The following is a 16798-nucleotide window of genomic DNA, read 5'->3' as shown; positions in this document are numbered from 1 at the left end:
AAACTAAAATCTTGCAGTGTTCCTACAAGGATTCCTCCCTTAGTATGTGTTACTGTTCCATCTTTACCAGTTGTAGTTATGGTTTATGACCCGTTTGTAAAAAGTTACTGGTGGAAGTGTTAAACTACACTTATGCCTCACATAAGCACTTTGCGCCCCAGTGCTCTTACGTGAAGAAGCGTTTGACTTGAGAAAGAGACAGGTCCCGGGAAAAAGTAAGACACAAATGTTCGAAGGTAACTCTTTCGGAAGAAAAAAAAAAGAAAATAGACGACCAAGGTATCGAATCTGACTTTCTGTCCCTTGTCGGGACTTGTCGTAACAATATTTGGGACGGGAGATTTCAGTAGCCACACCTTTGTCTCTCTGAAATTTAGTAAGAAATTTGGTCGTCTAGGGACAGCCTTCGTCTCCTCGAAGACTTGGAGAGGTAAGTACCATGAAGTCTACTTAAGCCAGACAACTAGTCCCGCATTCTATACGAGGATGATGGACTTAAGTTTCTTGATAGCGAAAAAGTATTTAGTAATAGGGAAGACGTTGGTTTGAAAATTAGAACCGGCCGAAAAATTTTGACTATAAATAAATATAGACACTACGATACTTGATAAATATTACATTTAACCTATAGGTGTGAGACACGAGGGGCCCACCAATAGACACACAAAAAGAAGACATACAAGCGACGGACACATGACTGTTATTCGACCGACGGAGATTGGTTAACGGGAACGCCCTATTATTTCAACAACTAACTAATAACTAATATATAAACCGACCATCAAGTTATTAGTTTGTCGTATGTTTTTGGGGAGGGAGGAAGGTCGGTACGATACGGACCAGTGGAAAGTTAAATTTAACTAATACGGTTTTTTGTTTGTCTAGGGGGTAACTTTCCTGGGTTTTAGAGACATTTCAATCCAGAAAACTGTCATCACACCAGGAAATAAAGTCGGTAAGAGCACACTCGTGGCCTGATTCTGAGCCGCTAAGGAGGGACAAGAGGGCGGTATCATAATTTCCACTGGGGATCAAGGGGAACTGTCCCTTTTACTTTTAGTGTTTCAGCTTGAGTTTCTTACTAAAATCTCTTTGAACATTAGTCACTTTTGCCCAGCTACCATAGTGCTTCTGAGAGAAGATCAACAAATATGAATATACAAGACTGCAACTTAGTCACCGTTATACGTTAGGATGCCTAACTGTTTTGTTTTGTGTATGTGTGTTGTATTATATGCCGGTGCAAACGTCACTTTTATTTCCATTTTATGCAAAAGGAAATCTGAGAGATAGTGCTAAAATGCTAAAATATGACATCTCAAAAACGTTGTATAAACCTGTTTTGTTTTTACAGGTTTCACTATGCAGCTCGTATCTGGGACGGGGTGAAGAAGTCCTCGGCCCTCTCTGAGTACAGCCGCCTGCTGTGCTAACGCCGGGGTCAGACGGCTGTTTTATACACTAGCGGTTGCCAGCTGTTTTGTCTGATACTTCGGTAAATGGAATTGTGACTCTGCAGTTGAAGGCCAACACCCTACAGGAGGCAGGAGCGAAACTAGAAGCTTGGACATTGGTGATTCATGCAGACTTGTGGCATGAAATCCTGCGGACTCTTGGTGTTCTGTCAGAAAGTTGTGTATCCCTGCCATGTTCCGCAGTAAGAGAGAAAGAGAATACCGCTTTTTAAGCAACACTTCATTATGTTTTTATTTGCAAGACATAATTACATTTTGTGATGTTGTTTTTGGAGTTTTGGCTTATTGATGAGGTTTTTCTCAGATGGAAATATATATTTCAGTTTTTTTTATTTGTGTTTCTTTACATCAATAAAAATGTTTCAAAACAAAACTGTAGTTTGACATGTTTCATCTATGGTTCTTAAGCAGATTTGGGCGTTAACTGACTCCTTTGAGGAAGACATTTTGTTGTTACTACTGGAGATCATGCATCAAGAATGTACCGTAATCAACTAATAATATGTAATAAACTCCTTTGTTGCTCAGCAAAGCTGTCCAGGTTTACTGTATATGTTTCCTTTAGTTAATATCAGCAAGGAATCTGAAGTTTATCTTCATTGTTGCACTGATGAAACACTCTAAGATGGCCACAAAGATAAAAGAGATTTCCACTCATTACGCTTATTATTATTATCATAATTATTCGTATTATTACAACTGTATTAATACGATAACTTAAATACATTCTTCGGAGATTAGGCCAGTCACTGTCATTAGGTATGTCTTTTCTATCTTAATCTAAATGAGACCACCACTTTATTACAAATGTTACATCAATATTACCTAATCTAATTGGTAATATAACGCATGTACGTCCATGGAATGCTTTCGCAGTCACAGTTCCGTCAGTGGCAATTAGTCAGCTGACACAAAAATGCTAGTGAGCTCCTTTTTGTATTAGGGTTGGTTTCTCTCATTGTGTGTGAGCTAAAAGTAAAGATAATTATACTGGGTGGATCCCTTTATGAAATCACAGTTAGTGACTCTATAGCAGGAATGAAGGTGTGGTCTTGAAGTCAACTCCTTCTCATGAGCACTACTTAATGCCATACCACATCCAACCTAGAGTTAGAGTCAGATTTACCCTGCCATCACAAAATGCATCTCATTACACTCATCCTTGGGACTGTGCTTCTCCATCAAGGTACGTTTGTTTATCCTTTAAACCTTTTAGTAGTTTTATTTTTCGTATTTTTTCTTTTACCTCACTTACCTTTACTATTGTTTTAACATACATTGGCCACTTGTTACATGCCATTTAACAATGTTGTCTGTCAATATCCTACTAGCTATTTTTCCTTTTGGTTCGATTTGCACGTTATTGCTATATTCTTTGTTCATTACCTGTTTGTATACAGATTACAACACAAACATTTCCCAAATTGGGATCAATAAAGTACTATCTTATCTTATCTCTCTTATTATTATTTTCTTTTTTATTGTAGATGTAAAACAAACAAGTCAGAACTGTGCTTGACATCCAACATCACACTTTTTTATGTCTGTTGCTGTGGTGTTAAAATGATTTTGTCCATCCCTTGTAAAAGAGTTGTTGGATATTTATTTTGACTTTTCTGTGTGTTTTTTGTTTTCTCAGCATACAGCCTGGAATGTCATTGTTCACAAGGTAGCGGCTGCACAAATTCAAAAATAGAATGCCCCTCCGGACAGAGCTGCAGTTCAGAAAGACACGTCTCCTATTCAGGTAATTTTGATGCCTTTTTTAATTTGGAAACTGCTTTGTGGGATTCTGCCTTATTTACAAAGATAACACTTCGTCTCGATTGCAGGTGTCTCAAAGATGTCCGAAGTCAACTTGAAAGGTTGTGCTTTGCCTGAACGCTGCGTTAGTCGCTCAATGAACTTCGGGGTCGTCCAAACCTTAATTTCCAGCTCGTGTTGCACCACCACACTCTGCAACTCCGCAAATGCCCCTGGTAATTTACTTTTATTCACTGTTGGTATTTCAGAATGTTCTTTGAGAGCTGTTCTCTTTTAAAATTGGTTTATTGTTGCAAAAGTTGTTAAAAATGTAAAACAATTAGTGGTTGCTGCATTTTTCAGAAGTCAAAAGAAAACTTTTTTTTTTAAATGTATGTATTGATTGTTGATGCCAGTTCATGTATCAGAATATAAGACAACATGTTTGAACAGGATTGTGGTAGAGAACACAAACCAGTTTGAGGAAAATAACCTGTTCCAACTGCTTTGATATTGTGCCAGTAATAGTTTTGATATAAAATTACCTTCTCTAAAAACATAATTCTTTACAAAAGTTTTGAAAAAAACACCAAATAATAAAAAAAGTTCATTGCAGTCACCTCTTAGCCCCGTTTTACGTCCCCTAATGTGAACAATGTTTTATGTTTCAGAACCCGTCCAATCTCAACCAAATGGTAAATCGTGCTTCTCGTGCGTAGGACAATCGTGCACCTCGTCCCTAGCCTGCAAAGGGAATCAGGATTTCTGTTACTCAGCGTCAGGTAACAGGCCCGCAGCATTGACATCTTACCCTGTTCCGCACATTTCCTCTGCGCAGAGCAATGCGAGGTGATTATAATAGATGCAATACAACTTGATTTCTAACATTATTCTTTGTTGTTCTTTCAGTGACTGTGGATGGTCAACCTATTCCGGTGAGGGGGTGTGTCCCTAAGGCGATGTGCCAAGGGCATAGCAGCTGCTGTGAGGGGGACCTTTGCAACAGCGCCAGCAGCACCAGCGCTGGCCTTCTGCTCATCATGGCACCGCTGCTGTCTCTGGGCCTGCTCTCATAATACTTTGAGATGACTCATTATCTTATTATCTTTACATGGCCTCATAGTGCTCACCCCTTATCCTTTCAACCGATGAGTGAGAAGGTTCAATGCAAAGTATAGGCCTACATATCGAATTTAGTAACATTGCGATTTCCTATTTATCCCTTGCCTCAGTATTAAACTGGCCTATTTGCTTTTTGTATCCCCATTGCCTACGGTGACACTTTTGTCGTGAACAGACAGAAACAGCTTCTTTTTTTTTCTTTGGTAAAACACGAGGAATGTAAAATAAACATGTAAATTATAAAATACATTTTGTTGATATATTTAACCTATTTAATTCTCAAGTATATGTTGATGTTACTGCGTAATATAAGTCTCAATAAATACATTTCTTAAAATGTGCTGTGTATTTTGATTGTATTTCTGGGTTTACTGTGAGTGCTTTAAATCTTTTCCGACTCTAAAAGACATTTGCACCATAAAGCCATAAAAGTTGGTACAAGGAAAAGTTAGCCTATAGTCATTGCTCTGAACTCCAGGTCTGTTTCAGGACCACATAATTATTTGAGGTTGAAGGCATCCATGAAGTTTTAGAGTTTATAATATGTTACATTTGGCTTTTGTAGTGAATGGCTGCAAACATTTACATTTCAGCAGCAAGAGGCAACTTTCAGTTCTTTTTTTTAACCCTTTTAGGGTTTTTCTTCTCCAAAATGATTGGACCAAACAGCCGAAACTATTTATGAAGCATGTGTATAATTCTGTATCTACCTAGATATATATAGTTAAATTGTTCTGCAAAACCTATTAAGAAATTAATTGATCCTGTGATGAGATATGCCTAGCAGGCCAGAATAAAACAGCTAATGGCTGTAGCTCCTGACATACATAAAAGCCATTTGTTGTACTATTACATAACTTGCAATGTGGACATTTAGCCTTTCTAGAGTTGTTAAGGCTTTCGCCAGATATTGTTATTGATATCTAATAATGTAATGATGGTCCTTGATATCAGCTGGTCAAAATTGCACAGATATAAAGAATTGTCAAACTGTGACAAAAAAATGACTGATGTGAATTTAAACATTTAAATAACTTTTTCTAATCTGTATGATGTGACATAAAAAGTTTACAAGGAAGTCATAGTAAAAAGCAGACATGTGTGATCAACTGACCCACTGATGGCTTATGCAAATTCATGTTGTTCATCTAGGAACAATGTATCTCCCTCTAGTGGCATCAGTTTATACACTCTTCAAATGCTTTTTATTATTATAATTTCAATGATAATTTGCAGCCTCCTGTTGGGCCACTTGATCCGACAGCAGACAAAACATCAGATTGATAACATGATAATGTGATGGTAAAATACATGCATTTCTTTTTCAGTAGTGGATCCATGTTCCATGTACGGAAAATCACCCCTCATAAAGTGGTGGTGTGTGTGCACAAATGCATTTCCTGAAGCCTAGAAGTCTGAGACGTTCCTGGTTCTCAAAGTGATTTTAAGACAATAGTTGTAGACTCCTGCTAACAACTAAATGTCTCACAATTGTTAAGAAGAAATTAATGACTTCGCACTCTGCAATCAGTCAAAAATGAGTATTTATTTATTAAAAGAAGGTGAAGATGGTTTAAAATCCTGTGATGGAATTATTGGTTGGTGTTTTTCCCCAATGGTTAGATGAGACAACTAACTATTCTCCAGATATAAGAAGCATGGCGTTACACGATACTAACCAAAAGCCTGTCAGAGTTAGGAGGTCTCCGGTTGCTAGACAAAAAAATGAAGCAAATAATTAATTTACAACTAAATGAAACAAAATGGAAGGTTATTTAAAATAGTTAGTGTTGTTTGAACTCACGTCTTTGGGGATGGACAACGTTGTTTTTGGTTCCAGCTCACATAGCCGCTGTTGTTTCTGTTTGAGGAGGGAATCGCACAAATTAGGTTTTGTTCGTGCTTTCTAATAAAACTGTGAGATGTGTTAGAGAATATTACACACTTACGAATAGCCAACACTGAGGTTCGCCTTGTTGCCTTGGTTTCTGCAAGGGTAATACATTATATTTATGAATTCATGTTTAAATTTGTTTTAAAGCATTGCAATGTAAACATTCTCCCCTTATCTGATGAAAAGTGAAATTTCACTCTTGGGCGTTCTTACTTGGAAAATCTTCTCCAAATGGACCCCCTGTATTGAGAGAAAAAGTGTTACTTCCAGTCAGCATTGGTTTACTCTCTTTGTCAGTTTAGACACAAACCGGCTGACATACCGTTTTTCCGGCCTGGGAGGTCTCTCCCTGTTCTCACGGTTTCTCCTGGACATTTGTTTAGAAAAGACAAAAAAAAAGCTCATCAGTGATTTTATTTCCGCTTGATATGAGACAGAGATTGGTTTTCGGTTCATTTAGATAAAGCTTACCTGGATACTCTATCCCATAGAGATCTCCTGAGAAAGTTTGACAAAGACAGATTTACATTGCTATTTGGTGGAAATATAGGATGTATATATGACAAACAAACAAGCAGAGCACTGAAGTCCTGATTGGTCACAGCTGTTATATCCATGCTATAATCATTGGCTCTCACAGCAGCGGTGTGGCTATCAGTAAAGTCCTATCATATTCATGCAAGTGTACAAAGCTAGCATTACAAATTAACTTTTCTTTTTTACTTTGGTCTTATATAGTCACAGTTTGTGATAGATGGGCATATCTTGGTTGTGAGTGTTCCTCAAATCCTCATTATTATGCTTTAGGTTTACCTTTTCTCAGGGCCAGGCGGTGGTGTCAGTGAGTTGTCGGGACGCCTTCTGTTGGTTAGGAAAAAAAGCCATTCATAACTCTACTTGTAAATTATGACTTTTACATAATACAACAGAAAAACAGTACATTAAATAGCACTGATAAAACTCTTCTGCCCGCCTTGTGCATGTTAGCAGGCCATAACAGGGATGCTATTAGTTTTTTTTTTTATCATCATTCTAATGCTGTTAACAATGTGCCTGATGTTAAGGCGCCAAAACTACGTGGTAAGTTTAGGGAAAAGATCATGGTCTGGGTAAATGTCACTTATGTTAAGCTTTTTTGCTTACAAAGGCTATGTCAGTTGAAATAATTCAATGTTGACTGATTCACAACGTGGAAGTCCTATTTGTGTGACCCATCCATACTCAACTCCCAACCACTCTTAAGCCAATTTTACCGGTCTTCATAGCCTGACTTCTTCTTCCGTTTTTTCGTCATGATTACTACTGCCACTAGAGGTCACAGCATTCTTACATTGACATTCAAATTTTAGCCCACTACTTTACTACACTTTTATTTTTAAAATGTGTAGTTAGATAGCAAAATGTACTATTATTGTATGACTATCCTGTGGTGAGCACAGCCAGTGTTAGTGAAGGAGATTAACAATTTAATGTGTGTCTTGTGACCATGATGACAATTGAAAATGTTTGGATGAGTTCATGTTGATGCGAGTCGTGTCACGTTGGATAGACGGAGGTATCATTATATTAAGCTCAAACATGGATCAAAAACAGTGGAGCCGCTAAAGAGGTAGACTTCGTAGTTCTGTCACCGAGTTGTTGTTTTTGTGTGTGTGTGTGTGTGTGTGTGTGTGTGTGTGTGTGTGTGTGTCTGTCTGAATCATCGAATTGAGAAGGTTTAAATTTTTGCATTCATGTTGGCTAAATCCTGTATGATAGAATATACAGGTGTTGATTGAAATTGTCCTGACATTTTTGATAGCAGTCAGTATGTCTGTCGAAAAAAGTGTCTCCACCACTGACTGTGATTTATTTACCTTCTCCTATAGAAGAAGACTCCAATCACTGCAGCTATGATGATTAAAATCAGGGATATAGCTGACACTGCGGCGATCAATGGCCAAGAACTTGATCCTGTGAATGTAGGAACATTTGAAGCTCATAGAAATGTATTAAGTAGATTATACAACTGAATGTACGGTAGAACTGGTAGATATAAACTGAACAAGTGGTCTTTGTGACTCTAACCTTTCACAGTCAGCTGGACTGTGCTGGCTCGTCGCTTGTCAAGCCAGTGGACGGCGGTACAGGTAAGGCTCATGACTCCGTCTCCTCCAGCAGCTATGAAGGTTATTGTGGAGGTCGTCTCCCACACGCCCGGTGTCGTCATAGTGCTTTGGACCTTGCTGGTGATGTTGGGGACACTCCATGAGAAAACTGGAGGATGTGACGCACATGTGTGGGTCACAGAGCACGAGACATTAATTGTTAAGCCTGCATCCACTTCTGCTGGAACGGGGGTCATCACAGGTTTTTCTGGGGATGCTGAGCACATGAAACACAGAGCAGATTACTTTTGTCGATTAGAAGTCAAACACAAACATAGCTTGGGATATTTAAATAATCTGAAGAATAAGTATTAATTCCAAACCTTTCATAACAATAAATACACAGCTATTGTTGTATTTGTGTCTCTCATGTCCTATCTCTGCATGGAAACAAAAGGGCCCGTTGTCAAAAGGCCTTATGTCATCAATCTCTAATGAGCAGTCTCCGTGACTCAGATCTTTTTTCATTTTGGTACGGCCCTTGAAATGGTCAATCACTTTGCTCTGGGCATTATGGTAGATGGTATCCCCAGTCTTTTTGGACCAGATGCCACGTGTGATAGGCACCTCTTGGTACGGGAGGCTGCAGGGAATCACCACGCAGGAGCCGGTCAGTGCATTGAATCTGAAAGGGACTTTTACAGCCTGAACGTAGAGCGCTGCAAAGAGAGAAACAAGCCATGATGGGATGTCTGTGGAAATCAGTCTGCTTGTGACATAAGATGGGAGCAAGATACATTTTTTAAAAAGGAGAATGGAGAAGTACACCCACTGTCATTTTCATGTGGATCAATTGGTCTCTCATATTCTGGAAAGAAAAACAAAACAAACAGACAATCATCAATTAAACGTTCTTCAAATGGTATATTCTTAATTGCTTTATGGTTATAGGAGAAGATTGAAACATCTACTATATAAGTGACGGCTGTTTATGAAATGTAAAACCTCACTTTTTATGAGAAGGGTGGCAGAGTCGGAAGTCTCCCCAGTAAGAAATGTAGCAGTGCAGGTCAGAGGTTTACCATTGTCCCCAAGAGAACCAATAAAGGTTATATTTGACAAAGTCTCATAGGTGTTGTTGGAGATGAATTTGGTTTTGAGATAACTCTGCAAGTCTTCAAAATTCCACCCAATGCTCGGTTTATTTTTCCTACACTTGTAGGAAACAGAACAGACTACACTCTTTGCCACACCCTCCGTCGCCTCGATTAGCCGCTCAGTCATTGTGATTTGGTCATATGGACCTGGGCAGAAAGGTCAAAGTCAGTCTTAACAATAAAGATTTTGTAAAACACTTAACACATGGTCTCACATTGTACTCACATTCAACATTTAGCTTGAGCTCACTTGTGGCCTCCTGGCCACCGCGGTGCCTCACAGTACACATCACACTCTGATCCTCCTCTTTTACAGCCCAAGTATGCTCAGCAGTCCTTTCCCAAATCCAATCATACACTAGAGTGTCCCCAATAACATTTGTTGCAGGTATACCATTGAGGATCAGTTCGGGGGGAGCAGAGGCACATGTATGGCGCACACTGCAGGTTATTGTGCTCTCCTCTCCCACCCTGGGGATACCAATGATGCTCAACTGTGGTTCCTGTGCTTGATCTATGATATCAAATCAAGAAAATATGTTTGGACAACTGCCTTCATTGGATATAACATGGAATAAACAGGGATAGAAAGTATCCAGATAGTTACCTGAAACAATAAGTTGACAGGTTTTGTCATTAAACGAGTGACCCAGGCTGTGGTACGAGGTGATGGGGTTCTTGTCTACCCATGGGTAAAGTCGGTCCTGGTTGTGCGACATGTCAAGCCTCTCGATCTTAAGACTACAATTCCCTTCCCCCACAGATGGAATCAAGCTGGTTATGCCCTGATACTTACTAATAACATTCCTTCTTTTTTCATATACAGACGGGTACCCATTGCTTTGGTACAAGTACCATGCAACTTTGAGGTCTGCAGGCTGGGAGATACTGTAGGTGAACGTGCAAGGAATGACAATACATGAGCCTTTCATGCCAGTGATGCTGTTGGGCGTGGTGAAAGACCAGCCGAGAGAGAGCATGTTTCCTGTCAAAAGAGGAAACATTTGACAGCTGAAATTAACTTTATAAAGAATTCAATTTATGAGTTGGCTTCCTGTTAAGATCTTTTTTTTTTTTTTAAAGGTAATCTATGACTATAAAATAACTTTTATTTCTCTATATTATTTTCTAAGTTCTTCCTTCTTTATCTATTGATATTCCCTTCAACTATTTTTTTACATACCATGCTGGAAACAATCAATGTTAGATTTAATGGTCAAGTGATATTTAATTTTCTAGGACAGAGATAAATATAGACACTGCAGCAGTTATAGAGAGTCCACACAATTTGATCAATGAATTGAATTTAAACGCAACATTTGTGCAGATGATATGCAGGGCAGTTCATGCCTATCACAGATGAAAAGACAGTTCTAATTTCTACTCACTCTTCACACGTAAGGTGATGCTCTTTTCCTGCATCTGCCCCCCGTTAAATTGTGCATAGCATGTCAGAGATCGTCCGTGGTCGTTGGATGATGCTGTGAATGTCAGAGTGGAGACAGTCCTCCAGCTAGCGATTCCACTCTTGCTGCTTTTAGTGGTGGTTGGCATGTTAACATAGTTCCATGAGAGATTTGGTAAATGTGTTGGGCACGTGTATGAGGCAGTGCAGGTGACTGTTCTTGGCTGTCCCTCAAGAAATGTGTCTGATGTCTGACTGATAGTCAAGGGGAGAAAGGAGCCTGAGAAACAAATGGTAATTGTTAAAATGTTCAAGGCCAACATAAAAAAAACTTTAAATATTGCATATTCATAACGTACATTTTGCAGTCAAAGGTTTAGTAGCTCTTGCAGTTTGACCGCCCTTGTGTCGGACGGAGCACTCCACAGTTTGGTGGTCCCTCTCTATGTTCAATGTGGTGGTCAAGGTGGTTCTGGATGTGCCATCAGTCATGACATGAACTAGACTGTGGTGTTGCAGTGGGATGTTGAGACTTAGAGTTGGTGGATAAGTGGAACAGGTGTGGTAAACATAGCACTGCACAGTCACAGACTCTCCAACCTTCATGCTTCCAGAGATCATAATATACGGTGTTGCTGCCCTGTCTTTACAATAGAAATGATAAGAATAATACATTTAGATACACATTATGTAAAAGTAATCTTTTTTAAAGCAGACTTAATACTTACCCACTACTTCAATTGTCACAGTTGTATCATAGAATCTGAAGGTGGTTTTCCCAACATTCTCTGGATCTACCCATGGGTAAAGCTTCTGTTGGTGGTGATACTGATTTACTGGATAGATTTCAAGAGTGCATGTCTTCTTGTATTTAGAAGAAAATACACGCGTTCTTCCTTTGAATATGTTAATGACGTGATCTTTGTACCAATTGTCATAAACTAACGGGTATCCCTTGTTTTTGTACTGATACCAAACCACACGATCTGGTCTTAGAGGCGGATACTCGTAGTAGTCAAAGGTGCAAGGGATGACAAGGCAGGAACCCGACAATCCTTTGATATTTCTCGGTATCTTTACATGCCAAGCCCACAAACCCTGGAAAAAGATATATCCTGCAAGAGATAATATACAAAAGGGACATTTCAATTTTTTTTAAGATTATGACATTTTGAAAAAAATGTAAAAGACTGAATTTATTTTATTACCTAAAACACCGAAGCTCAGAAGAGAATGTCGGAACCCAGACATCTTGTTAATGTTAAGAAACACCTAAATATGTGAAATAATCTTTTAGTATTATGCATTGAAAAAGAGAATACATCTGTCCATCTTTTTCATATTCATATAGGGCACATCAGATATGTCATTAAATTAGTGACCCAGGCTCAAATGTAAAAGCGATTCTCAAGCAATTTATCGTTTCATTTCCATAAAGTTGAAGAACTTAGATGGGAATCACAGTTCTCAAAAACCTCATCGAAATAGAGGCAGTAGGCGCGAAGCACAATTTCCTGTATTGTATGTTTCAAGCTCAAGAAAATTCAAGATGGTGAATCTCCGGTGATGCGTGAGGATCTTTTAAGGGCCTCGCCCATTTTCTCTGCCAACCTTAAGGCTTTTCAACAGAACGGAATTTTGGATAGACAAAAACAACAACAACAAAACCTGCATGTTAAAGCCTGGGTGTCTATTCAAGTGTCATGTAATGTAGTTAATTTAATGGTAACATAATACCAGTGTCTCTCTGATCCATCATGTGCATTTACTGAAAAAATAAATCTCTCATATCTCTTTCAGCTGTTTATGGATTCATTTTTAATATTAAACAAAGAAAACATAATAATATACACTGAAAAAGAGAAAAAAATGAATCCATTCTTATTACTCAATGAGATACATGGTTTGCCATAGTTAAATAATATCAAACGCAACAAAAAAAAACAAATCACATCATGTTGTTTCTAAGCAAGAAGTAAATATTTTAATATACTGAGGTAATAACTTCTCTTATTCAGTAAAGGTTTTTATTGTTCTAAATGTAGGCCATCTTGTTAACATGCATTAGTATTACGACAATATAGTCTTTCTTCAGAGAATAATATTCTCCAAACCAGGTTCCAAAGCTAAATTATCCCTAATGAAATGCTTTTTGGTGTTTAAAAAAAAAAACGTTCCCCCCACAGGAATCACAATGTACTAATGAGACAAAATTGTAAATTGTGAACAGACATTTTAACAAGCTGTACCCTCTACTTAAATAATGTCAAACATAAATCAAAGTCGCTCCTAATTTCAACCAGAAAATACATTTTGAAGAATCCATAAAAATGATTATAAAAGATATATCAAGGTTTTCTGATACATTATTTAGAAACGTAGTACTTTTGAATAAGGTATAATACTAATCTAAATTGTAAAATGCAGCAAAGGAAAGCATCTTATACAATGTCTTAAAGATCAGAAGGACTTACCTCCAGAGTTGAATCTTAATAAAGAGTCTAGCCACCTTTTAAAGTCCCTAACCACTGATCATTTCAAGAAACCTCCCCCTTAAAAGTGGGCGGAGGGTACAATTTCCTAACCAAAAGGAGAACAACTGTTATATATATTGGCCAACTCTATATACAGTATATAGGCATAAGGATTTTACTTGTTTTTTCTTTTTACAGTTTTTCTCGATTAATAACACACTAAAATTCTACATAAAGCACAATTATTTGAACTGACACTCAAAGAGCAAAACATTGGCTCAAATCTCCAAAACTCTAAACACGTTTTCAGCTTTTCACACAATTTGCAAATCAATATGGCACTTTTTGCAAACCACTGCACACGTTTCTCCACGTAAGACACAGCAATCTGACATAAAGTCACGTGTTAGCAGGTTTAAAACACTGATATTCAAAAGGCCTCACACGGACCAATGATCCAATAACACGTTCCACCTGACCAAACACCTGGTAGCATAATTGTTGGCTCATCAATCAGGATGTGTAGTGGCAAATGTTATATGTTACCTAATATGCTAAAACCAAATGCAGTAGTTCCATGATGATGTATTTCAGTTCATGTCCTTTGCTAGACTTATGATTAACCTTAAGAGTGTCTGGGTGACAAACACAGTGTCTTGAACAAGCTCCTGTGTTTGTTCCCTGTTCCACAATGAGTTCCTGATTTCCTCAGTTATATCTGTCTTTGACCCACAATGAGTTCCTACTTTCCTCACTTCTAACTGTCTTTACAGTTTTTCTCGATTGCTAACACACTAAAATTATACATAAAGCACAATTATTTTAACTGACACAAAAAGAGCAAAACATCGGCTCAAATCTCCAAAACTCTAAACACGTTTTCAGCTTTTCACACAATTTGCAAATCAACATGGCACTTTTTGCAAACCACTGCACACGTTTCTCCACGTAAGACACAGGAATCTGACATAAAGTCACGTGTTAGCTGGTTTAAAACACTTATATTCAAAATGCCTCACACATGGACCAATGATCAAGAAACACGTTCCACCTGTCCAAACACCTGATAGCATAATTGTTGGCTCATCAATCAGGATGTTAGCACTGTAAAAAGACCACAGGTGAGTACTTTCTTACAGCAACAATGGAAGCCAACATGGAAGCAAGAGCAAGAGCAAGAGGAAGAGGAAGAGCTGGGCTGAGAGTGAGAGGAGGAGGAAGAGGTGGGGTCCGAGAGTGAGAGGAGGAAGAATGAGAGGTAGAGGTAGAGCTGGAGGGAGAGGACGTGGACAAAGAAGAATACTCTCATGAAATGAAATGTTATCAACCATGGTTTGACGATGAGAGAGGCTGGACAGAGGGTTCAGCCTAATCTAAACCGATTTACTGTTGCCTCTGTAANAGGTTGGCAAGTATGACACACGCACACACACACACACACACACACACACACACACACACACACACACACACACACACACACACACACACACACACACACACATCTGTGTGTGTGTGTGTGTGTGTGTGTGTGTGTGTGTGTGTGTGTGTGTGTGTGTGTGTGTGTGTGTGTGTGTGTGTGTGCGTGTGTCATACTTGCCAACCTTGAGACCTCAGAAATCGGGAGGATTTCAAAACCACCGCCGGAGTTGTATTAGATTAACATTAACATGCTTATTGTAGCTGTAAGTGCACTGTCTTACGGCCTGTAGCACCATCCTTGATGGAGCATATTTGTGGGCTGGACCTGTATTTTACAGGAAAGGAGTGAGCAGAGGGTCGAGTTGTCGATTCTTGTTCTGTTTTCTGTGACTATCTGCCTCGCCCTCTCAGACTTTCAGTTCTGTGCGCTACTAAAGAGACGCACTACCATGGAAACCAAACAATGGTGTAGCTGTATTAAAGTCCGAGTGGAAACAGTCCTGAGTAAATCAGATTTTGTCAGAAATCGGGAGAAATGCGGGAGAAATATGACCCCGGGAGGAAACCGGGAGAGGGCATTGAAATCGGGAGTCACCCGCGAAAATCGGGAGGGTTGGCAAGTATGGTGTTTGTGTGTGTTTGTGTCTGTTTGCGGTGTGGTGATTAGGTTAATGCCACAGCATGCCAGTTGAAACAGTGAACGATCGCTATTGTGTACTTGTACGCTTAGGGTGTAATGGTATTATACAAAAAATATTGTAGGAGCACAGAAACAGTGTTCAAATTCTGCTTTTACAAACTTATTTTGGTTGTGCTTACCTTGCAAAGTAATGTTATAAGTGTCAAAGGAATGTTTTAATGCAAATAGTAATGATAACATTGTAGCGTGTCCAAGTTAATAGTTATTTCAGTTATCAGATGTGCACAGTTTTAGTACATTTGTAAAGTTATTTAGGCAATGTTGTTGGTGGGAGTTACGGAGAGACCGCCCCTTCCAGGTGTGTGTGTGTGTGTGTGTGCGTTTTCCGGAGTGTGTGGAGGGAGTACGAGGCGGTAGGATTTGTGTTCTAGTGTGGGGAAAAGTCATAATGAGTGTTATACTATTGATTGGTTCTGTAAGGCGTGGCTGTGGCCGTCAATACCAGAAAATAAAGAGAACGTTTTCGACATTGAAGGCTCGAGTGATCTGTGATCTCGTGCTTGGCCCACTGGTATTGCTTGTTTATTTATTTTGAAAATGAACTAGCAACGCCGTGCTGTCATATAGCAACTGCTAAGCTACTGCAGCAAAAAAATCCTGGTGCCGCCCATGATCCTGGGCATAGCGGGCACCCCCAGTAGGAACTGTAAAATGATGGATGCCTTGTCCACGAGTGTGCTCTAATTGATTTTATTTCCTGGTGTGATGACAGTTTTCTGGATTTAAATGTCTCTAAAAACCCAGGAATTGATAATTGACTAGATGTCACAAGGATGTTCCTAAGGAGTGCATCATACACAATGACAAGGTAGAAATTGTCACATCATACAAATACTTGGGCAACATTTTCGATGACCACCTCAAATTTGATGTGAATACTGAGTGTATTGTGAAGCGGGGTCAACAGAGAATGCACCTTCTTCGCAAACTGAACTCTTTCTCTGTCAGGCCTTTCATTCTTTGTCGTTTTTACCAAGCATTCATTGAGAGCCTTATTTGTTTTTCTTTTATCTGCTGGTTCCATCGCCTTACAGTGAAAGACAGGAACAGCCTAAACTAGTGGTTCTCAACTGGTCAGGCCTCGGGACCCACTTTTTACTTGATCAATACATCGCGACCCAACATTTTGAAGCACTCAAATCCATTCCACAAAAAAACGTGCTGTAATATATACGCTTTTCAGCATACAATATTAATACAAGTGAAGTACAGTGCATATATCCCTTCACAGAACTAAAGTCCATCCATCTTCTCCCACTTATCCGTGGTCGGGTCGCGGAGGTAGCAGTTCCAGCAGAGAGCCCCAAACTTTCTTTTCC

General features: G+C 39.0%; 3 protein-coding genes across 3 annotated transcripts in view; 1 reads left to right on the top strand and 2 right to left on the bottom strand.

Annotated features, from left to right (window-relative positions):
- Positions 1-2586: 2586 nt before the first annotated feature.
- Positions 2587-4679, top strand: LOC104953883 (urokinase plasminogen activator surface receptor). The gene is made up of 5 exons (XM_010780915.1): positions 2587-2661; positions 3115-3222; positions 3308-3454; positions 3890-4000; positions 4128-4679. Exons 1-5 carry the CDS (start codon positions 2616-2618, stop codon positions 4292-4294), a joined length of 579 nt encoding a protein of 192 aa, XP_010779217.1. The 5' UTR covers positions 2587-2615; the 3' UTR covers positions 4295-4679.
- Positions 4680-5866: 1187 nt separating this feature from the next.
- LOC104953882 (myelin-associated glycoprotein-like) lies at positions 5867-12619 on the bottom strand. Its single transcript, XM_010780913.1, has 18 exons — positions 12092-12619; positions 11612-11998; positions 11243-11527; positions 10867-11163; positions 10086-10463; positions 9705-9992; positions 9332-9625; positions 9154-9189; positions 8705-9040; positions 8302-8598; positions 8091-8187; positions 7048-7095; positions 6706-6732; positions 6557-6601; positions 6448-6474; positions 6290-6328; positions 6145-6201; positions 5867-6053 (listed from the first exon to the last, which is right to left on the bottom strand). The coding sequence occupies exons 1-18, from the start codon at positions 12132-12134 to the stop codon at positions 6005-6007; spliced, it is 3030 nt and encodes a 1009-aa protein (XP_010779215.1). The 5' UTR covers positions 12135-12619; the 3' UTR covers positions 5867-6004.
- A 3546-nt stretch (positions 12620-16165) lies between these two features.
- The window catches only part of smg9 (SMG9 nonsense mediated mRNA decay factor), an 8323-nt gene continuing 7690 nt past the window's right edge, over positions 16166-16798 (bottom strand). Inside the window, exon 13 of the mRNA XM_010780912.1 lies at positions 16166-16211. Coding sequence (XP_010779214.1) covers position 16211 — 1 coding nt within the window. The 3' untranslated portion in view covers positions 16166-16210. The remainder of the gene's footprint in view (positions 16212-16798) is intronic.

Source organism: Notothenia coriiceps, unplaced genomic scaffold (assembly GCF_000735185.1).
Source record: "Notothenia coriiceps isolate Sejong01 unplaced genomic scaffold, NC01 NC01_scaffold00022241, whole genome shotgun sequence".
Lineage (NCBI taxonomy): Eukaryota > Metazoa > Chordata > Actinopteri > Perciformes > Nototheniidae > Notothenia > Notothenia coriiceps.
Note: the sequence above shows the minus strand (reverse complement) of the source record. Positions and strands in the feature narration are given on the sequence as shown.